Below are 23,217 nucleotides of genomic sequence, written 5' to 3'. Positions count from 1 at the left end.
TTTTTTTTCTCCGCTGTATCATAGTGTGTCCAGAACCAACAATATCAATTCTGGGGGGAAAAAACCCTGAGTTTTAACCAACTTGCACCATTTTGCCCCCAGACCGACCGTTCAGTTCATTACAAGTCAGTCGCTTCTTGCTGTATATTGCACCATTTTGTGAGAATCAGGGCTCGTTCACATCTGCGTTCAAAGGGTCCATTCTGCAGGTTTCCGTTTCCTGCCTAAAACAGAGGCAGGAGACGGAAACCTGCAGGAGTCTTTCTCACCCATTCATTTGAATGGGTGAGAAAGCTGTCCGGCCGTGAGCGTTTTATGCTCTCCGCCGTGAAACCGGGTTTTTTAATCCGGACACAGAGTCGGACATGCAGTACTCTGTGTCTGGAATAAAAAAAATCCGGTTTCGCGGCAGAGAGCCTAAAACGCACACCGCCGCACCCGGTCTGAGCTTTCCGACTTCTGGCATGCAGAAGACGGAAAGCTCAGAACGGACAGGAGAACGCAGGTGTGAACCTAGCGTTAGCGACAATTTAATATCTTACTATTGTTTCGCTCAGTTGCGCCATTTTGCACCCCGTACTAACATTTTATTAATAAACCATTCATTTATTTTTCTATAAATTGCACCATTTCAATAGGAGTTAGTCTCGTATATGCCACGTTATTTAGCGGGCGTGATTTTGCGGCGCGGCGTATACGAAATCAATGGGAGCGCATACGGCGCTCAAAATCTCACACAGCGTATACGTGCCAGGTCACTCCGTGTGAATGCACCCTCTCAGTATGTCTTTGTAGAATGGGAGGAAATCCACGCAAACACGGGGAGAACATACAAACTCCTTGCAGATGTTGATCTTGGCGAGATCGAACCCAGGACTCCAGCGCTGCAAGGCTGCTGCTGTGCCACCATGTTGTTCTCAGTTTTGCTCCCAGAACCAATTAAATTCCTTTAAAAAGTTATTTTTTGTGGTAAATTCCATCATTTTGAGCCCATAAGACACATCCTTGCAGATCTCATCACAACTATAGGCCTGTAAACTCTCCATTTGGCCCCCAGAATTGAAACCAGAACAATGACTTTTTCTAACACTATACACGAACTGCCCCCTCTCCCCCGTGAATGTAAAATGGCTTCCACGCATCGCCCATATTTATACAGTCCCTCCTCCTTCCCACAATGCACCCTGTCTCCATTCAGGTGGAGCAAGATGGCCGCCACGGGCATAGTTAGCATTGACTGTGGGCGTGGTAAGGGAGTAGTGGGCGGAGCCTCACTCATCTAAGTTGCTAAAGCGCATGTCAACCAAACTTGGATGTATTGCCATGCCGACGTTACGCCAACGCAGCCACGTACAATATAAAAAGTTATATGTGGCAGTGAGAGGAAGTGGGCTGTGCAGCCGGGTAATGTGTGAGAGAGAAGCTGGAGAGGGAAATGTTAGTTCCGGGGCAGAGAGTGGAGAGCTGGCGATGTCTTTGCTATAGACTCTAGCCTGATTAATAGTGGGCGTGTCCCTGAATAATGAGGCCAGTGTGTGAGGTAGAGGCTGTGCAAGGGCGGAGTTACTCTGGTGACCGCCCAATGTGGGCGGGGTCTATAGATGAGGGCGTGGTTACAGCTGTGAGTGACGGCGGCTATAGGTAAAGTTAGGCGGGACCTTCGTCTTAGAGGCGGGATTAGACCAATGAGGGGAGGGTGGGTTCTGTGAGGGGCGGATTCTGTTCTGAGAGGCGTGGTTAGAGCAATGATAGGGGCGGGGCTAGTTCAATAAGTGGCAAGGCATAGGCGAATACCAAGCTTGAGGGGCGGGGTTAGTACAGTGAGTGACAGGTACTAGAGGCGGGTACTACGTCTCAGGGGCGGGGCTAGTACAATGAGTGACAGCTACTACATGCGGGTACTAAACCTGAGGGGCGGGGTTAGCTCAGTGAGTGACAGGTACTATAGGCGGGTACTAAACCTGAGGGGCGGGGTTAGCTCAGTGAGTGACATGTACTATAGGCGGGTACTAAACCTGAGGGGTGGGGTTAGCTCAGTGAGTGACATGTACTATAGGCGGGTACTAAACCTGAGGGGCGGGGTTAGCTCAGTAAGTGACAGGTACTATAGGCGGGTACTAAACCTGAGGGGCGGGGTTAGCTCAGTAAGTGACAGGTACTATAGGCAGATCACGACCAGCAACGGGCGGGGTTTGCTTTTGTGGGGGCGGAGTCAGCACCGTGAGTGGCGGGATAGCGGGAAAGCGGTAAATACGGATCCCGGCTCCGGTTGCAGGGCCCGGCGGGAGCAGGATGGTGGCGGCCGGGGGCATAGGCTGGTTCGCGGCTGTGTCTCTTCTGCTTTACCTGGCAGAGCGGGCGGCGGGTGAGTGTTTTTGGTTGGGGTGTATTACAGGCTGGTCTCGCTGCTGCCCCCCAGTGACTGCTCTACATGGAGCCCTTGGTTTGCATGGCATTCTGCCCCGGGTGCTGGCTGAAGGAACTTACCCCAAACACTTCCCCCAAGTTGTTGGTTGTGCCCCTTCAGTCATTTTACTGCCCCCCTCATAATAGCCCACCCCCCTCCTAGCATAGGGCACTTAGACTATTCCGGTAGTCCCTGGTTGTGCCCCATCACTGGCTGCCAATACACATGCCCCTCATTAGCTGGCACTGGTCAAGTCCCTGTCCCTGGTTGGTGCTTCCCCCTCCTCCTAGCCATGTGTCACGCTGGCCATGGCCATTCCTTGATTGACACTGGTGACTCCTCCCGCCCAGTTGGCACTGGTGACTCCTCCCGCCCAGTTGGTACTGGTGACTCCTCTGGCCTGGATGGCACAGGTGACTTTTCCCGCACAGTTGGCACTGGTGGCTCCTCCCACTCAGTTGGCACAGGTGACTCCTCCTGCCTGGTTGGCACTGGCCACACCCCTTCCCTGGTTGGCACTGGCCACACTCCTTCCCTGGTTGGCACTGGCCACTCATATAACCTGATTGACAGCTTTTTTGGTTTTGCCCACAGGATAGCCCATAATCACCAATTCCTGCAACATCCGCATACCTCCCAACTTTTGAAGAACTGAAAGAGGGACAAAATGTGTGGCGCGCGTAGCGCGCCGCGGCAAATTTAGCCCCACCCACTTTTGTGTTGACTCTGCCCACTCGTTAATTTTTCATGTGCCCGCACACTGTATAATCCTCCTACAGTCACCCGTAAATTATATGTCCCCCCTCTATCTCTCCCCCAGTTTCATATACACCCTTCATCTGCCCACAGTTTCATGTCCCTCTTCCATCTCTGCCCCAGATTCATGTCCCTCCATCTCTGCCCCCAGATTCATGTCCCTTCCATCTCTGCCCCTAGATTCATGTCCCCTCCATCTCTGCCCCCAGATTCATGTCCCCTCCATCTCTGCCCCCAGATTCATGTCCCCTCCATCTCTGCCCCCAGATTCATGTCCCCTCCATCTCTGCCCCCAGTTTCATGTCCCCTCCATCTCTGCCCCCAGTTTCATGTCCCCTCCATCTCTGCCCCCAGTTTCATGTCCCCTCCATCTCTGCCCCCAGTTTCATGTCCCCTCCATCTCTGCCCCCAGTTTCATGTCCCTCCATCTCTGCCCCCAGATTCATGTCCCTCCATCTCTGCCCCCAGTTTCATGTCCCTCCATCTCTGCCCCCAGATTCATGTCCCCTCCATCTCTGCCCCCAGATTCATGTCCCCTCCATCTCTGCCCCCAGATTCATGTCCCCTCCATCTCTGCCCCCAGATTCATGTCCCCTCCATCTCTGCCCCCAGATTCATGTCCCTCCATCTCTGCCCCCAGATTCATGTCCCCTCCATCTCTGTCCCCAGATTCATGTCCCTCCATCTCTGCCCCCAGATTCATGTTCCTCCATCTCTGCCCCCAGATTCATGTTCCCCATCTCTGCCCCCAGATTCATGTCCCCCCTCCATCTCTGCCCCCAGATTCATGTCCTCTCCATCTCTGCCCCCAGATTCATGTCCCCACATCTCTGCTCCCAGATTCATGTCCCCCCATCTCTGCCCCCAGATTCATGTCCCCTCCATCTCTGCCCCAAGATTCATGTCCCCTCCATCTCTGCCCCCAGATTCATGTCCCCTCCATCTCTGCCCCCAGATTCATGTCCCCTCCATCTCTGCCCCCAGATTCATGTCCCCTCCATCTCTGCCCCCAGATTCATGTCCCCTCCATCTCTGCCCCCAGATTCATGTCCCCTCCATCTCTGCCCCCAGATTCATGTCCCCTCCATCTCTGCCCCCAGATTCATGTCCCCTCCATCTCTGCCCCCAGATTCATGTCCCCCATCTCTGCTCCCAGATTCATGTCCCCTCCATCTCTGCCCCCAGATTCATGTCCCCTCCATCTCTGCCCCCAGTTTCATGTCCACTTCATCTCTGCCCCCAGTGTCATGCCGTCCTCTCCTTCATCTGCCCCCAGATTCACGTTCCACCTCCACATTAAACTTACCTTCTCCTCCACTCCCTCGCCTCTCTCGCTGACACATGCGGCTGAAGGAAGGAGCTGACACAGGTCAGCTCCTCGCTTCGCCGCTGCCCGCCTCTCTCTCTGACACATATGCGGCTGAAGCTGCTCGCTTCGCCGCTGCATCTCTCTCTCGCTGACACATGCGGCTGAAGCGAGGAGCTGACCTGTGTCAGCTCCTCGCTTCGCCGCTGCCGCCGGCTCCTGTCTTGTACATCGCGTCTACAAGCCAGGAGCCGGCGGCAGCGGCGAAGCGAGGAGCTGACACAGGTCAGCTCCTCGCTTCAGCCGCATGTGTCAGCGAGAGACGCAGCGGCGAAGCGAGCACGCGAGCAGCTTCAGCCGCATATGTGTCAGAGAGAGAGGCGGGTAGCGGCGAAGCGAGGAGCTGATCTGTGTCAGCTCCTTGCTTCAGCCGCGTATGTGTTCAACTCAGATCGGCGTCCTCTGGACGCCGATCTGAGTTGAAATCGGGACATACCTCCCTCCAACCGGGACCGCGGGACATGTCACCCAAATCGTGACTGTCCCGCGGAAATCGGGACGGTTGGGAGGTATGCATCCGTGAGGCTCCAAAAACAGGTCGGACCTCCTGGACTCCCAGAGGAGAGGGCAGAATAATCTGTGTGCCAGTCCCATGTGCTGTGGGCACATTGGGGTCTATTCTTATCCTACCTGCGCCAGTTATTTTTTTTTTGGGGGGAGGGGGTAATAACGTGTTACATCTTTGACACCTGACCCTTTCTTGGGCCACAGATGTGACACATCCCCTGTTCTGCACTTGTGAATATGGGGCGGGCCAATATATATATATCTGTGTAATATACAGAAGATCTACAGCAGATCCTGAATGGCGAGGCCTATCCTGACCCACAGGCCGGGGCGTCTTTTCACATATCAATGGAGCCATTCAGAACCTGGACTACAAAATGCCCGTCTAAATAAATCTGACCCAATATCTTAAATCCTCCTCACGTGTCCCTCCTCACCCCCTGAGAGCAGTTATTGGGGGCAACTGTAGATGGCGATACATTTAGATGTCACCAGCAGAATAGTGAGTGCAACTCTGCAGTATAATACAGGATAAGTAATGTAATGTATGCACACAGTGACTGTACCAGCAGAATAGTGAGCGCAGCTCTGGAGTATAATACAGGATAAGTAATGTAATGTATGTACACAGTGACTGTACCAGCAGAATAGTGAGTGCAGCTCTGGAGTATAATACAGGATAAGTAATGTAATGTATGTACACAGTGACTGTACCAGCAGAATAGTGAGCGCAGCTCTGGAGTATAATACAGGATAAGTAATGTAATGTATGTACACAGTGACTGTACCAGCAGAATAGTGAGTGCAGCTCTGGAGTATAATACAGGATAAGTAATGTAATGTATGCACACAGTGACTGTACCAGCAGAATAGTGAGCGCAGCTCTGGAGTATAATACAGGATAAGTAATGTAATGTATGCACACAGTGACTGTACCAGCAGAATAGTGAGCGCAGCTCTGGAGTATAATACAGGATAAGTAATGTAATGTATGTACACAGTGACTGTACCAGCAGAATAGTGAGTGCAGCTCTGGAGTATAATACAGGATAAGTAATGTAATGTATGTACACAGTGGCTGTACCAGCAGAATAGTGAGTGCAGCTCTGGAGTATAATACAGGATAAGTAATGTAATGTATGTACACAGTGACTGTATCAGCAGAATAGTGAGTGCAGCTCTGGAGTATAATACAGGATGTAACTCAGGATCAGTACAGGATAAGTAATGTAATGTATGTATGCAGTGACTGCACCAGCAGAATAGTGAGCGCAGCTCTAGAGTATAATACAGGATAAGTAATGTAATGTATGTACACAGTGACTGTACCAGCAGAATAGTGAGTGCAGCTCTGGAGTATAATACAGGATGTAACTCAGGATCAGTACAGGATAAGTAATGTGATGTATGTACACAGTGACTGTATCAGCAGAATAGTGAGTGCAGCTCTGGAGTATAATACAGGATGTAACTCAGGATCAGTACAGGATAAGTAATGTGATGTATGTACACAGTGACTGCACCAGCAGAATAGTGAGCGCAGCTCTGGAGTATAATACAGGATAAGTAATGTAATGTATGTACACAGTGACTGCACCAGCAGAATAGTGAGCGCAGCTCTAGAGTATAATACAGGATGTAACTCAGGATCAGTACAGGATAAGTAATGTGATGTATGTACACAGTGACTGCACCAGCAGAATAGTGAGCGCAGCTCTGGAGTATAATACAGGATAAGTAATGTAATGTATGTACACAGTGGCTGTACCAGCAGAATAGTGAGTGCAGCTCTGGAGTATAATACAGGATAAGTAATGTAATGTATGTACACAGTGACTGCACCAGCAGAATAGTGAGCGCAGCTCTAGAGTATAATACACGATGTAACTCAGGATCAGTACAGGATAAGTAATGTGATGTATGTACACAGTGACTGCACCAGCAGAATAGTGAGCGCAGCTCTGGAGTATAATACAGGATAAGTAATGTAATGTATGTACACAGTGACTGTACCAGCAGAATAGTGAGCGCAGCTCTGGAGTATAATACAGGATGTAACTCAGGATCAGTACAGGATAAGTAATGTAGTGTATGTACACAGTGACTGCACCAGCAGAATAGTGAGTGCAGCTCTGGAGTATAATACAGGATAAGTAATGTAATGTATGTACACAGTGACTGCACCAGCAGAATAGTGAGCGCAGCTCTGGAGTATAATACAGGATAAGTAATGTAATGTATGTGCACAGTGACTGTACCAGCAGAATAGTGAGCGCAGCTCTGGAGTATAATACAGGATAAGTAATGTAATGTATGTATACAGTGACTGTACCAGCAGAATAGTGAGCGTAGTATTTGTTACATTGGTTCTTGCTGCAGTTACTCCTCACTACCTTCACACAGCAGTTTCCAGGTGTCATCGCTCAGCTCTCTCCCCTTTCACAGACTCTTTGCAGCAGTCATTGTGATACAGTTTTCTGATCTCTCTTTCTTGCGGAGCTCCTCATACATTAGAGATGAGTCCGGCATTGTTATCTGCAGACTCCAGGATAAAGTGACACATCCTGAGGTCACAAGAAGAGGGCAATGGAGTCCTGACTGTCAGTCATAGAGATCTACAAGGACTGTTCAATTGAAAGTAAATAGAAGGGGAGGGGCAGTAGAGCAAATATATATTGTAGTTATATATATAATATAGTATTATAGTAGTTATATTCTTGTACATACAGTATTGGCCTCCCTGCAATTCTGTCAGATAATACTCAGTGTCTCCCAGATAATGATCACAAGCACAAACTCTTTGGTAATATCTTCATTTATTTTACTTGCAATGAAAAAACACAAAAGAGAATGAAAAAAAAGTCACATCATTGATCATTTTACACAAAACTCCAAAAATGGTTCGGACAGAAGTATTGGCGCCCTCAGCCTAATACTTGGTAGCACAACCTTTAGACACAATAACTGCGCACAACCGCTTCCGCTAACCAGCAATGAGTTTCTTACAAGGCTCTGCTGCAATTTTAGACCATTCTTCTTTGGCTCCTGCCCCAGGTCCCCCCTGAGATGTGAAGGGGGCCTTCTCCAAACTGCCACCAAGAGATCTCTCCCCCTCCCCCACAGGTGTTCTATGGGATTCAGGGCTGGATTCATTGCTGCCACTTTACAAGTCTCCAGGGCTTTCTCTCACCACCATTTTCTAGCGCTGACCTGAATGTTCCTGTATCTACCATGCACAGTGTCATCAAGAAGTGTAAAGCCCATGGCACTGTGGCTAACCTCCCTAGATGTGGATGGAAAAGAAAAATTGACGAGAGATTTCAATGCAAGATTGTGCGGATGGCGGATAAAGAACCTCGACTAACATCCAAACAAGTTCAAGCTGCCCTGCAGTCCGAGGGTACAACAGTGTCACCCCGTACTATCCAGTGTCAGCGTCTGAATGAGAAGGGACTGTATGGTAGGAGACCCAGAGAAAAAAGCCAGGCTGGAGTTTGCCAAAACTTACCTGAGAAAGCCAAAAATGTTCTGGAAGAATGTTCTCTGGTCAGATGAGACAAAAGTAGGAAAAGGCATCAACATAGAGTTTACAGGAAAAAAAGAGGCCTTCAAAGAAAAGAAGACGCCCCCTACAGTCAGACATGGCGGAGGTCCCTGATGTTTTGGGGTTGCTTTGCTGCCTCTGGCACTGGACTGCTTGACCGTGTGCATGGCATTATGAAGTCTGAAGACAACCAACACATTGTGCAGCATCATGTAGGGCCCAGTGTGAGAAAGCTGGGTCTCCCTCAGAGGTCAGGGGTCTTCCAGCAGGACAATGACCCAAAACACACTTCAGGTCACTTCATTCTTTTTTGTGTTTTTTCATTGCAAGCAAAATAAATGAAGATATTACCAAAGAGTTTGTGCTTGTAATCATTTTCTGGAAGAACACGAGTATTATCTGACAGAATTGCAGGGGGGCCAATACTGTACATTGCAGGTAGTATTATAGTAGTTATATTCTTGTACATAGGAGTAGTATTATAGTAGTTATATTCTTGTACATAGGAGCAGTATTATAGTAGTTATATTCTTGTACATAGGAGTAGTATTATAGTAGTTATATTCTTGTACATAGGAGTAGTATTATAGTAGTTATATTCTTGTACATAGGAGCAGTATTATAGTAGTTATATTCTTGTATATAGGAGCAGTATTATAGTAGTTATATTCTTGTATATAGGAGCAGTATTATAGTAGTTATATTCTTGTACATAGGAGGTAGTATTATAGTAGTTATATTCTTGTACATAGGAGCAGTATTATAGTAGTTATATTCTTGTACATAGGAGGTAGTATTATAGTAGTTATATTCTTGTACATAGGAGCGGTATTATAGTAGTTATATTCTTGTACATAGGAGCAGTATTATAGTAGTTATATTCTTGTACATATGAGTAGTATTATAGTAGTTATATTCTTGTACATAGGAGCAGTATTATAGTAGTTATATTCTTGTACATAGGGGGCAGTATTATAGTAGTTATATTCTTGTACATAAGAGGCAGTATTATAGTAGTTATATTCTTGTACATAGGAGTAGTATTATAGTAGTTATATTCTTGTACATAGGAGCAGTATTATAGTAGTTATATTCTTGTACATAGGAGCAGTATTATAGTAGTTATATTCTTGTACATAGGAGCAGTATTATAGTAGTTATATTCTTGTACATAGGAGCAGTATTATAGTAGTTATATTCCTGTACGTAGGAGTAGTATTATAGTAGTTATATTCTTGTACATAGGAGTTAGTCTTATAGTAGTTATATTCTTGTACATAGGAGGTAGTATTATAGTAGTTATATTCTTGTACATAGGAGTAGTATTATAGTAGTTATATTCTTGTACATAGGAGTAGTATTATAGTAGTTATATTCTTGTACATAGGAGTAGTATTATAGTAGTTATATTCTTGTACATAGGAGTAGTATTATAGTAGTTATATTCTTGTACATAGGAGCAGTATTATAGTAGTTATATTCCTGTACGTAGGAGCAGTATTATAGTAGTTATATGTTTGTACGTTTTGCACATGTTTGTCCATAATACTGATGGGTGTTGTGTTGGCAGAGTGCGCTGCGGTCGTACACTACTTCATCACTGCGGAGTACCTTTGGGCAGGATGGACACTTGGATTGCTCCTCCCGGGGTGTGTAATCCAGGCGATCAGTTTTGTCTGGTTTCGGGCTGATGGACATCACCATTGCTTCACCTTGACTCTTACTCACATCTTGCAGCTTGGGATCCTGAGACGGTATGTAGTCAGTGACTTCTAAAGTTGCTCCAGCCAGTACCTGTAACTATGAGTTTGATTGTTGCGGCCTCTTCTCTACTTGCCAAAGACAGCGCCATACACTGTATAGTGGCTGTGCTTGGTATTGCAACTCAACCCCATTCATTTAAATAGGACTGAGTTATAGCATGGCCATGTGGCTGATGGACATGATGTCATTTGCTCAATATCAAAGCCCTTTAACTGCTTAGTAGCCATGGTCCGTAGTGGCAGTAGCCCATCGGCACCCCTTCACAATAGGTTACGTCCTTACAGGGTTTATCTGCTTAGATTTTTTAATGGGTCTCATTTTCTTGACAGACACGTGGACTCTCTTCGTCTTGCTCTGAGGAGAAAAGGCAGAAGTGCCCCCGATGAGCAGGAGCTGGTGATGAAGCAAGGAGACCTGTCCCTCCTCCGGCTCATAGAGGTCCTTCTTCAGGCTCTGCCGCAGCTGCTGCTACAGACGTATATATACATGACCGTGAGCCCTCCTGACGGCTATGCAGGTTCATTTTTATATACCTACTGGGACATAGGATTGACTGGTAATATTGTATCTGCCTGCAGCCACCACTAGGGGGTGCTCACTACACATGAGTTGACAATCGATTTTAAAGGGGTTGTGCGGATCAGTACGTATTTGGGTCCAGGCCCCTAGTAGGCAGTATTAATGATATATATGTTGTTTTCCAGTTAGCAGTGCCTTGCTGTGTCTCCTGTCTCTGTCCTGGGCGCTCGTCTCCTTCAGTCACTTCCTGTGTCTCCTGAGGCCTGGCCACCTGTGTTTGCCATGGGCATCTGTGTTGTGCCAGCTCCTGTGGAGGATGGGTATGATCGGCACCCGGGTGATGGCTTTGATCGTCTTTGCTAGAGAGTATCACTACTGGGTGTTTGCCGTAGGAGGTGAGGGTTGATCTTAAATACTCTGTGCTTCTGGGGATCCTGGTCTTTCCACTGTCTCTGGCTCTTCACCCGCATCATCACATGAGTGGAAAGATCACCTGACCCCTTTTCTAAAATACTCTGCACTGCTGGGACACCCTACTGTAAAATTATGTAACTCCAAATCTGTGATATTCCACTTTGCTCCATTGCCTTACTCACATTCTCTCCATCCTCTCCTTAAATACTCTGTGCTGCTGGGTCTCCTGCTCCTATTGACTCTGTGAGTAATACTGACTGATATCTCACTTTGCTTTTGTCATCTTGACACTCCTGCATTCTTCTCATAAATCCTCTGTGCTGCTGTGGACCCTCTTCCTTCCTACAATGATGAATGGATTAGTGTGCTAGCTGTGAAAACCACAACTAGCTCACCTATAGTGTTCACGGTTGTGAGCATGAAGCCTAAGGTCTGTGTTTCCTACATATTCAGCATGTTACTTTCCTGAAAACCTCTGTGCTGCTGTGCATTCTGATCTTTCCATTATCAATCTATGACTTCCTGCTTGTCTTCATTCCTTACATCATGGCAGTACCCGATACATACAGTCCTGTCCTTCCTGACATCATCACGTAAGTGGACAGGTCAGTGCTCCCTACGTGTTCAGCACAATACTCTCCTGAAAACCTCTGCACTGCTGTGCACCCTGCTCATGCCACTGTTACTCTGTGGTTGCTCCACTTGTCTCTATTCACACTATGACCCTGCTTGTCGCATATAGCCTTGTCCTCACACACGACCCTGCTCGTCGCATACAGCCCTGTCCTCACATATCATGACCCTGCTCGTCACATACAGCCCTGTCCTCACACACATGACCCTGCTCGTCACATACAGTCCTGTCCTCACACACATGACCCTGCTCGTCACATACAGTCCTGTCCTCACACACATGACCCTGCTCGTCACATACAGTCCTGTCCTCACACATCATGACCCTGCTCGTCACATACAGCCCTGTCCTCACACACATGACCCTGCTCGTCACATACAGCCTTGTCCTCACACACATGACCCTGCTCGTCACATACAGCCCTGTCCTCACACACATGACCCTGCTCGTCACATACAGTCCTGTCCTCACACACATGACCCTGCTCGTCACATACAGTCCTGTCCTCACACATCATAACCCTGCTCGTCACATACAGCCCTGTCCTCACACACATGACCCTGCTTGTCACATACAGCCTTGTCCTCACACACATGACCCTGCTCGTCACATATAGCCCTGTCCTCACACACATGACCCTGCTCGTCACATATAAACCTATCCTCACACAACATGACCCTGCTCGTCACATATAGACCTATCCTCACACATCCTGACACTGCTCGTCACATACAGTCCTGTCATCACACACATGACCCTCCTCGTCACATACAGCCCTGTCCTCACACATCATGACCCTGCTCGTCACATACAGCCCTGTCCTCACACACATGACCCTGCTCGTCACATACAGCCCTGTCCTCACACACATGACCCTGCTCATCACATACAGCCCTGTCCTCACACACATGACCCTGCTCGTCACATACAGCCCTGGCCTCACACACATGACCCTGCTCCTCACATAAAGCCCTGTCCTCACACACATGACCCTGCTCCTCACATACAGCCCTGTCCTCACACACATGACCCTGCTCCTCACATACAGCCCTGTCCTCACACACATGACCCTGCTCGTCACATACAGCCCTGTCCTCACACATCATGACCCTGCTCGTCACATACAGCCCTGTCCTCACACACATGACCCTGCTCGTCACATACAGCCTTGTCCTCACACATCATAACCCTGCTCGTCACATACAGTCCTGTCCTTACACACATGACCCTGCTCGTCACATATAGACCTATCCTCACACATCCTGACACTGCTCGTCACATACAGTCCTGTCATCACACACATGACCCTCCTCGTCACATACAGCCCTGTCCTCACACATCATAACCCTGCTCGTCACATACAGCCCTGTCCTCACACACATGACCCTGCTCGTCACATACAGCCCTGTCCTCACACACATGACCCTGCTCGTCACATACAGCCCTGTCCTCACACACATGACCCTGCTCCTCACATACAGCCCTGTCCTCACACACATGACCCTGCTCCTCACATACAGCCCTGTCCTCACACACATGACCCTGCTCCTCACATACAGCCCTGTCCTCACACACATGACCCTGCTCCTCACATACAGCCCTGTCCTCACACACATGACCCTGCTCGTCACATACAGCCCTGTCCTCACACACATGACCCTGCTCGTCACATACAGCCCTGTCCTCACACACATGACCCTGCTCGTCACATACAGCCCTGTCCTCACACACATGACCCTGCTCGTCACATACAGCCCTGTCCTCACACATAATAACCCTGCTCGTCACATACAGCCCTGTCCTCACACACGACCCTGCTCGTCACATACAGCCCTGTCCTCACACACATGACCCTGCTCGTCACATACAGCCCTGTCCTCACACACATGACCCTGCTCGTCACATACAGCCCTGTCCTCACACACATGACCCTGCTCGTCACATACAGCCTTGTCCTCACACATCATGACCCTGCTCGTCACATACAGTCCTGTCCTTACACACATGACCCTGCTCGTCACATATAGACCTATCCTCACACATCCTGACACTGCTCGTCACATACAGTCCTGTCATCACACACATGACCCTCCTCGTCACATACAGCCCTGTCCTCACACATCATAACCCTGCTCGTCACATACAGTGCTGTCCTCACACACATGACCCTGCTCGTCACATACAGCCCTGTCCTCACACACATGACCCTGCTCCTCACATACAGCCCTGTCCTCACACACATGACCCTGCTCCTCACATACAGCCCTGTCCTCACACACATGACCCTGCTCCTCACATACAGCCCTGTCCTCACACACATGACCCTGCTCGTCACATACAGCCCTGTCCTCACACACATGACCCTGCTCGTCACATACAGCCCTGTCCTCACACATCATGACCCTGCTCGTCACATACAGCCCTATCCTCACACACATGACCCTGCTCGTCACATACAGCCTTGTCCTCACACATCATAACCCTGCTCGTCACATACAGTCCTGTCCTTACACGTATGACCCTGCTCGTCACATATAGACCTATCCTCACACATCCTGACACTGCTCGTCACATACAGTCCTGTCATCACACACATGACCCTCCTCGTCACATACAGCCCTGTCCTCACACATCATAACCCTGCTCGTCACATACAGCCCTGTCCTCACACACATGACCCTGCTCGTCACATACAGCCCTGTCCTCACACACATGACCCTGCTCCTCACATACAGCCCTGTCCTCACACACATGACCCTGCTCCTCACATATAGCCCTGTCCTCACACACATGACCCTGCTCGTCACATACAGCCCTGTCCTCACACATCATGACCCTGCTCGTCACATACAGTCCTGTCCTTACACACATGACCCTGCTCGTCACATACAGCCCTGTCCTCACACATCCTGACACTGCTCGTCACATACAGTCCTGTCATCACACACATGACCCTCCTCGTCACATACAGCCCTGTCCTCACACATCATAACCCTGCTCGTCACATACAGCCCTGTCCTCACACACATGACCCTGCTCGTCACATACAGCCTTGTCCTCACACATGACCCTGCTCGTCACATACAGCCCTGTCCTCACACACATGACCCTGCTCGTCACATACAGCCCTGTCCTCACACACATGACCCTGCTCGTCACATACAGCCCTGGCCTCACACACATGACCCTGCTCGTCACATACAGCCCTGTCCTCACACACATGACCCTGCTCGTCACATACAGCCTTGTCCTCACACATGACCCTGCTCGTCACATACAGCCTTGTCCTCACACATGACCCTGCTCGTCACATACAGCCCTGGCCTCACACACATGACCCTGCTCGTCACATACAGCCCTGTCCTCACACACATGACCCTGCTCGTCACATACAGCCTTGTCCTCACACATGACCCTGCTCGTCACATACAGCCTTGTCCTCACACATGACCCTGCTCGTCACATACAGCCTTGTCCTCACACATGACCCTGCTCGTCACATACAGCCCTGGCCTCACACACATGACCCTGCTCGTCACATACAGCCCTGTCCTCACACACATGACCCTGCTCGTCACATACAGCCTTGTCCTCACACATGACCCTGCTCGTCACATATAGCCCTGTCCTCACACATAATAACCCTGCTCGTCACATACAGCCCTGGCCTCACACACATGACCCTGCTCGTAACATACAGCCTTGTCCTCACACAACCTGACATTGCTCGGCACAGCAGTATAAACATGACATGAGGGGACTGCTCAGATGTGGAGGACACACTCCTCTTCTGAAACACTCTGTGCTGCTGTGGTTCACGCTCTTTTCACTATTGGTGTACATAAACCCATGTGTGTTTGGTGTTTTCCTTGGCTTGTCGCTGACGCTTTGTCTCCCCGCAGGCGCTCACTGGCTGGTGATGTCTTTCTGGCTGGTGGCCCAGCAGACTGATGTTATCTCCACACCTTGTTACTGGAGACTGTTCAATGTCCTCCTGGGCGCTGTCTACATCTTCTGCTTTATTAATGTCAGGGATGGGCCCTCCCGCTATCGCGTTGCCATCTTCTACGTGGTAAGGACACGTCCGCTTCATTTACATATTCTTAAAGGGGTTTCCCAGGTTTTTAGGAATTCATCCATTATGGTCCAATGTATTCTGTATTGTCATGGTATCCCTAATATCGTCCATTATATCGTCCCTCAGATCATGTTATTAGAAAACTGCATTCTGCTGCTGCTGGCCACAGACTTCCTGCAGGGGGCAGTGTGGAGCAACGTCAAGCTGTCTGTGGCCGTCATGTCAGGATTTCTCATTGGTGAGTGGATGACGGGTTGGATAAGCGTCTTCGGTCTCTGCCCGCTGAGACTGATGCTGGGAATAGTCTACTCACATAAAGCTTCTGGCCAGCAGGGGGCGCCTTATAAGTGTTTGCTATGGGAGTGTATGGAAGGAGGGGGAAAGCTTTGCTATGGAGGAACTGAGAGAACTGCTGTGGGTGAGAATAGGGCATCGGGGAAGGGGAACAGGGCTTTACAGTGGGTGTTGGGGAAGGGGGAACTGCTGGGACCACTGGTGGAAAGGGCTTTGCTGTGACTACTTGGACAAGGTAGCAGTGCTGGAACTACTGGGAGAATGGGGCTTTGCTGTGACTATTAGGACAAGGTAGCCATGCTCGGACCACTAGTGGAATGGGGCTTTGCTGTGACTACTGGGACAAGGTAACCATGCTGGAACCACTGGGAGAATGGGGCTTTACTGTGACTACTTGGACAAGGTAGCCATGCTGGGAACACTGATGGAATGGGGCTTTGCTGTGACTACTTGGACAAGGTAGCCATGCTGGGAACACTGATGGAATGGGGCTTTGCTGTGACTATTAGGACAAGGGAGCACTGCTGGAACCACTAGTGGAATGGGGCTTTTCTGTGACTATTAGGATAAGGGAGTACTGCTGGGACCACTAGTGGAATGGGGCTTTGCTGTGACTACTGGGACAAGGTAGCAATGCTGGAACCACTGGTGGAAAGGGGCTTTACTGTGACTACTTGGACAAGTTAGCCATGCTGGGACCACTGAGAGAATGGGGCTTTGCTGTGACTACTGGGACAAGTTAACACAATTGGGACCACTGATGGAATGGGGCTTTGCTGTGACTATTAGGACAAGGGAGCACTGCTGGGACCACTGAAAATGGGTCTTTACTGTGGCTACTGGGTCAAGATGGCACAGCTAGGACTACTAGTGTGATTACTGGGGAACGTAGCACTGCTGGAACTATTGGGGGAATGGGCTTTGCGTTGATTATGAGAACAAAGGAGCACTGCTGGGACGACTGGAGAATGGGGCGCAGATGTCATTACGGGAGGATATAAGCTGAGAGCACGGGAAGAATGGGGCTTTATTGGGACAAGGAAGCGCTGCTGGAACCACTGGGGGAACCGGTTTTTCTGTGATTATTGGAAAAGGGAGCCCTACTGGGAACACAACAGGAACTGGAGTTTGCTGTGACTAGTAAGGGTAGTGAGCATTGCTGGGCCTACCGAGGAAGGGGACTCTGATGGGCTTATTCGGGGACCACTAGGGGAATAGGTTTTGCTACAGAGAAAAGTGAGCACGACTGAGACACCGGGGACAAAGAGGAACCCTTGGGGAACAAGCTCTGCTGTGACTACTAAGGGGAAGTAATCATTGCTAAGACTACATAGGGAAAGTATTCTAGACTATCTACAAACCCACTTCCATGTGTCTAAAAATTGAGTTTTTTTTGTGAAATTTTTTACATTTTCTTTCCTCCATTTGGTAGTCATTTGCTTTCTACTCCAATTTCCAGGCTGCGCCGCCCTAATCATCTATTACACCCTCCTGCACCCCAAATCGACAGAAATCTCTCAAAGCTTCAAAAAAACGGGATCGGGCGGTTACGGTAGAGAAGAAGTCTCCGCTTACTCCTTCAAGTGGCGGAGTAAATCTCAGAGAGAGGCGGCAGAAGATGAAAACTTCAGAATGAAGACTGCAGACCAGGAAATGGTCAACCAAGAAGACCTTCCGTGGAAGAAAGTCGCCGAAAAACACCATCACCTGCTGCTTCTGAAGCTAGCCATGAAAACCGGAAACCTTTCCAAAATCAACGCTGCCTTCGGCGACGGCGGCATCGGAGACCTCTTCTGTCTTCAAGGTGCGGCAGATGCTCAGCACTCTCTGGTCAAGAACAATAGTGAACCCAAAGACCATGGTGACATCTTGACGGAATCCTGGTCTTTGGGCAAGACGCCACCTCAAGGGCACAAGTATGGGTCACCGGAATCTTCGACTTACGATAGTCTTCAAGACTCTCTCGTGAAAGGCAGTGTAGTTAATAATGTGGCTTCCAGTGGTGGCAAGGTGACTACCGTTTGCTCTCCTAGTAATGGGATGGTTGGGAGTGGCACACTATACTTCAGTGCCCACGCGGATGGTGTGGTCCCTTCTGGAAATGGGTCAGTGTGCATTGTAGAGATACCCAAGAAATCAACGACTGGCGCCCCCATCGAGGAACCTAAACCAGTCGAAAAACAGGATCTGCCGGTCATGTGCGTCAGCCCGATTCTCGGCCTGGCCACCAACAGTAACTTCCGTAGGAGCATCGCCGAAGACGTGGGAAGTCTATGCGAAGAGTCCGACCTGACCAATGATGATTCTGGGATTATAGAGTCCCCGAGAGGTTATCATTTATTACCAACTGGGGTTCCTCCACCTTCCGTGAAGGGAAGACTCATCCAAGAAGAACAACCTTGCTTCACGTCCACTCCGAAACCTCAAGGTCCAGGTGGAGATGTTGAACCAAGGGAGGAGACCAAAGCCAGAAGAAGGCTCGAACATTTGATCACAAGAACTTAAGTCTGATGGAACATCTTCTGGGGCACTTGATAGGTCCCCATTTCTGGTGGGATGAGTTGCTGAAGGTCTTACACTCTTCAGTGGATCCATTTGCTGGTGCTGGCACCAATGTCTGAACAATGGTGGCCGGTTCTAGAGGGTACAAGGAACGTTGCCCGTCAAGTAATTTACCAAGCGCAGTATTTGAAGATACCGAAACTTCGGTTAAGTCTAGGCTGGATCTTCTCTAACTATGCAACCGTCACCGAGCCCGTCCTCGACATACGTTCTTATGTCAAAGAATGTATGTGTTACGAGGTCTGTTGGAATATATATGTCAGTCTGTCGCTCTTCTATGTCGTCTTGTCTGGATTCCTGTAGGAGGACAGGATTTAAAAAAATCATGGCTGCTCTTTCTAAAACAGCGCCACCCTAGTGCACAGGTGGTGAGTGGTATTGCAGGTCCACCCTGTTTATTTAATGGAACTGAGTTGCAGTACCTGACACAACCCATGGACAAGTGTGGCGCTGTTTCTACCTATAAATTTATTGTTTGTTTGTTTTTGGGATGTTTAAAGGGAATTTTATGACCTAAGTTTTATAGCCGAATGCTGAGGATACTGTTACTTGGTAAACTAGCTGCTACCCTTTTTGCATGGGATAGGTACACTTTAACATGATGATCCCAAACCATTAGACTGGATTACCTCACCCCCTCCTGAGTTTGTAGGGGGTGTCTCATTGAGCTGCTCAGAATTATAGCTGGCCGTACATACTAGATGTATATTGACAAGACTTTGTATAAGGACCTTCCTGAATGCAGGGGAGAGAAGGATTGGGCATGTTGGATTTCAACATGCCTGATCATTTTTGCCCTGTAGACACAAATGGGGTCTGGCAAGGGCTTTCTGCACTTCCCAGTCATGGGCAAGTCCAATATGATTGGAGTAGGGGTAGGTTTATATGTTCAGTCAACCTAAGATGGGCCTATAGGGCAACAATTGACCTCCTAAGAGATCAGATGCCAATAACTTGTTACTGCTATGGTAGAAGTGAAGTACGCCACCCTGAACCTGATTTTGGGGTCTATTAAGTGTGTTATTACCGCCCCCTAGTAGTGAAATGGACTTACTAGGATACCATAACATACCAGGACCATTCGTCTCATCATGATACAAGTTAGCAAGTACACTCTAGCTCCTTTTACTTCTGCATGTTACTCGCTGTACAACAGAAGCTGCCAACATTAATCCCCCTGTGACATCACTTCCTGCTCTGCACTGATTGGTTGAGGTAGCACAATACTGACTTCCTGCTGGCCGCCTCCTGCATGCACACTGTACATGACGCTCTATTTTAGCCTCTGTTTACCACACTTGTGCACCCAAGAGCAGGGGGATTATGACAAAGGAGAGCTCCCATTATGATGGGCAGGCAGGACAGGAAGTCTGTGAGGTGCAATTTCAGCCAATAGCTGCAGAGCAGGAAGTGATGCAAGAGAAGGGGTGTTATTTTGACAACTTCTGCCTTGTAGTGTAGTAACATGAGGCAATAGTTGCCATTGCCTGTGGTTTCAGGGCCTAACGGATAAGTGGCCCTAGTGCGACCTCTGACCCTTCTAATAATCCAGAATATCGGATATCACTTATCCGATACCGGATTATTGGATTGTTACTGTATACGGTATATAACTCCCTTCCATTGGGCCCCCAGTAGTCTGGAAGTCTTGGTTTGGAATAGGTCTGTATTTGTTACATACAAGCGGTAGGCCAAGTGGCTCACCAGCACCCCCATGGAGACTACAGGAAGCCTTGTGTAAGGTCATGTATATCCCATGAATTATAGGAATTATACTATATGTACATTATACAACCTGACGCCGCCGATTCTATAGCGTGACCTGTTACTAGTCATCTTAATAATTTATTAATATATTTTGTAGCCTCTATAGGTTTTATATACGTTTCTGTATTTTAATGTAAAGTATTTATTAACCCCGCGGTCTCTTATTTCATGCAGTTTAATTATATCACATACAATACAGAGATGTCCTCCTTTCGTGCTTCTGACCCATCACCTCTCCAATATGAGACGGGTCTGGGGGGCGTGCATGGACATCCCATAATCCTTTGCTGTGCAGTATGAACTTATGCTTTGCAGTTTTTATTTAGCCGTCTGATTAAGTTGTATTCTCTTAATATAATATGGAATGTATCAAATAATATATCTACATTAATAGTATAAGATGGTACTAAGAGAGCCTGCTTTAAAGGTGTAAGGGCTGTTTTTAAAGGGGCATCTGTCATCAGACAGCATATCAAACCAGCCCCGCAGATAGATAGATTAGGGTCTCCTGAATCAAACGGTGTTTTCCCTTTGTAGATCGGAGCTTCCTTTGCCAAAATACAATTGGTTTGGTGGAGCAATGCGGGCGCCGCCATTGCTTCTGAGCTCATTTGCATACTGAGAAAATTGATGATATCTCGGCAATGGAGGCTCCGATTTACAAGGGAAAAACACCATTTGATTCAGGTGACCCTAACCTATCTATCTGTGGGGATAACTAGATAAGTTGGGTTTTGATGAAACACCCTTTAAGAAGGACAATGTTATTAATGGAGCACTAAAACCATTGTCAATTTTTAAAAACTATTATGTTCTATGCTTTTCCTAATGAAAGCAGTATATCGTGTGGTAGGAGGGTTGCCCATAGTGGTAAATGCCTCTCCACTTCATGACTAGCCCGTTGTTGGCCATGACCTAATGACTGTATAAACCACCACTGACCAGCAGGTGGCACTCCAAGAGGTTTATTACCCCGCTGAGTACTGTGGTGGCCAGACATATTTTTTGACTGTTTCCTAATGTAGCACGATAAATCTTTTGTATCTCTTTGTATATCTCTATGAAATTAAACTACAACGTGGTCACATCGGCACATGTTGTCTTTATCAAATATGGTCCTGGTGTTTTTGTTTTTTGTTGTTTTTTTTAAGATTGGGAAAATGAAGCTGCTTTCTTCCGGCGCCACAGATGTCCTCTGGCTGTAAGTGGTATTACAGCTCAGCGGCAGTTACTTGATTGGATTTTGTCTGTAATACCACACACAGCCTGTGGACAAGTGTAGCGCTGTTTCTAAAACAAAAGAAGTTTTGTTTTCCTGAGCCTTTTAGGATGGTTTGTGAGATTTTATTTTATACAGATTTTTTTGGTTTTTTTTCCCTTCACACTTCATTACAAAATAATCCAAAAAGTTGCTGCCAGGCTTTGGGGGCTTTTACCAGCTGTGCTACGAGGCGCTGAATTTGCAGCCTTTACCAAGTTAACAGGTTCTTGGTCAACCTTAATAACCATCTCTGATCCGAATTCAGATACATGAGTTGGCAATTTTTTGGAAAATCCAAAAACAGTCTCTAATCTAATCATGATGAAAGCCAAAAAAACATCCATCCTGCCAGATTCCTGGTAAGTACAGGTTATTATAGTAAGGTCAATGCTCCCTGTCGTGGAAGCTTCTGTACGACTCTTGTGCCACCACCTAGAAAGATCATAGACTAGTCAATGACAATCAAACATCAGCTAAGGGGCAACACGGTGGCTCAGTGGTTAAGCGCTGGAGTCTTGCAGCGCTGGAGTCCTGGGTTCGAATCCTGCCAGGAATAACATCAGCAAGGAGTTTGTATGTTCTCCCCGTGTTTGTGTGGCTTTCCTCCCATTCTACAAAGACATACTCATAGGGAAAAATGTACATTGTGATTTCCTATATGGGGCTCACAATCTACATAGCTTTGGTAACATGAACTGAACTGAGTTGCAATACCAAACACAACCTGCGGGCGAGCTGTGGTACCTCTCTTAAGTCGCTACCATATTACCTAATAGGGGGCTGCTCTAGTTTGTCACCAGTCTGAACCCTCCTCTCTTGGATTTCCATTGAACTCTCTCCAATTCCTCTCACTATGGCGGCAAACATGATCGAATCTCTCCTGAAACACTCTGTGCTGCAGGTGATCACACTCCTCCTACCCTCCTCCGATAAAAGACACCATTGTATGAACAGGAGGGTAAAACGTTCCTCTGCTGTGCACACCGAGGAGATACAATAAAGCCGCAGTATTTGGTGGCATCTTGACATATTTTTTTTTTTATTCACCTGAGCGCAGATCCCGGGACTATTGTGTCTATTTTTAGCGTGGCCGCTCCTGGGTCATGTGACATTTCTGTAAAAAGTATAAATAAGTCATAAAGCTCGAGTAACAATGCGTAAAGGTCACTGCAGACGGCTGGTGCCAGCTCTAGAACCCTCCATTATACAGATTATGTGAACGGCATTAGAACAGCGCCCCCAGTGGTCATACAGCCAAGACAATTCAAGGGATTGTCCACTTTGGATAAGAAAGGCAAGTGAATGCTTCTCAAAGGGTGTATAGAGGAACACTATAGGGCCCAC

General features: G+C 48.0%; 1 protein-coding gene across 1 annotated transcript; it reads left to right on the top strand.

The window, feature by feature from the left end:
* Nucleotides 1-2,259: 2,259 nt before the first annotated feature.
* XKR5 (XK related 5) lies at nucleotides 2,260-18,960 on the top strand. Its single transcript, XM_075266837.1, has 7 exons — nucleotides 2,260-2,365; nucleotides 10,151-10,334; nucleotides 10,674-10,861; nucleotides 11,049-11,258; nucleotides 15,814-15,983; nucleotides 16,116-16,227; nucleotides 17,743-18,960. The coding sequence occupies exons 1-7, from the start codon at nucleotides 2,293-2,295 to the stop codon at nucleotides 18,786-18,788; spliced, it is 1,983 nt and encodes a 660-aa protein (XP_075122938.1). The 5' UTR covers nucleotides 2,260-2,292; the 3' UTR covers nucleotides 18,789-18,960.
* Nucleotides 18,961-23,217: the final 4,257 nt, after the last annotated feature.

The sequence above is a fragment of the Leptodactylus fuscus genome, chromosome 3, assembly GCF_031893055.1.
Source record: "Leptodactylus fuscus isolate aLepFus1 chromosome 3, aLepFus1.hap2, whole genome shotgun sequence".
Lineage (NCBI taxonomy): Eukaryota > Metazoa > Chordata > Amphibia > Anura > Leptodactylidae > Leptodactylus > Leptodactylus fuscus.
This window is presented reverse-complemented; position numbering and strand designations above follow the sequence as displayed.

Excerpts from the sequence above, each read along its gene's own strand:
- XKR5 (XM_075266837.1), top strand. The coding sequence starts at position 2,293 with ATGGTGGCGGCCGGGGGCATAGGCTGGTTCGCGGCTGTGTCTCTTCTG. Across the intron at positions 10,862-11,048 it reads CCCTCCTGACGGCTATGCAG|TTAGCAGTGCCTTGCTGTGT; the intron begins GTTCATTTTTAT and ends GTTGTTTTCCAG. Across the intron at positions 15,984-16,115 it reads GCGTTGCCATCTTCTACGTG|ATCATGTTATTAGAAAACTG; the intron begins GTAAGGACACGT and ends ATCGTCCCTCAG.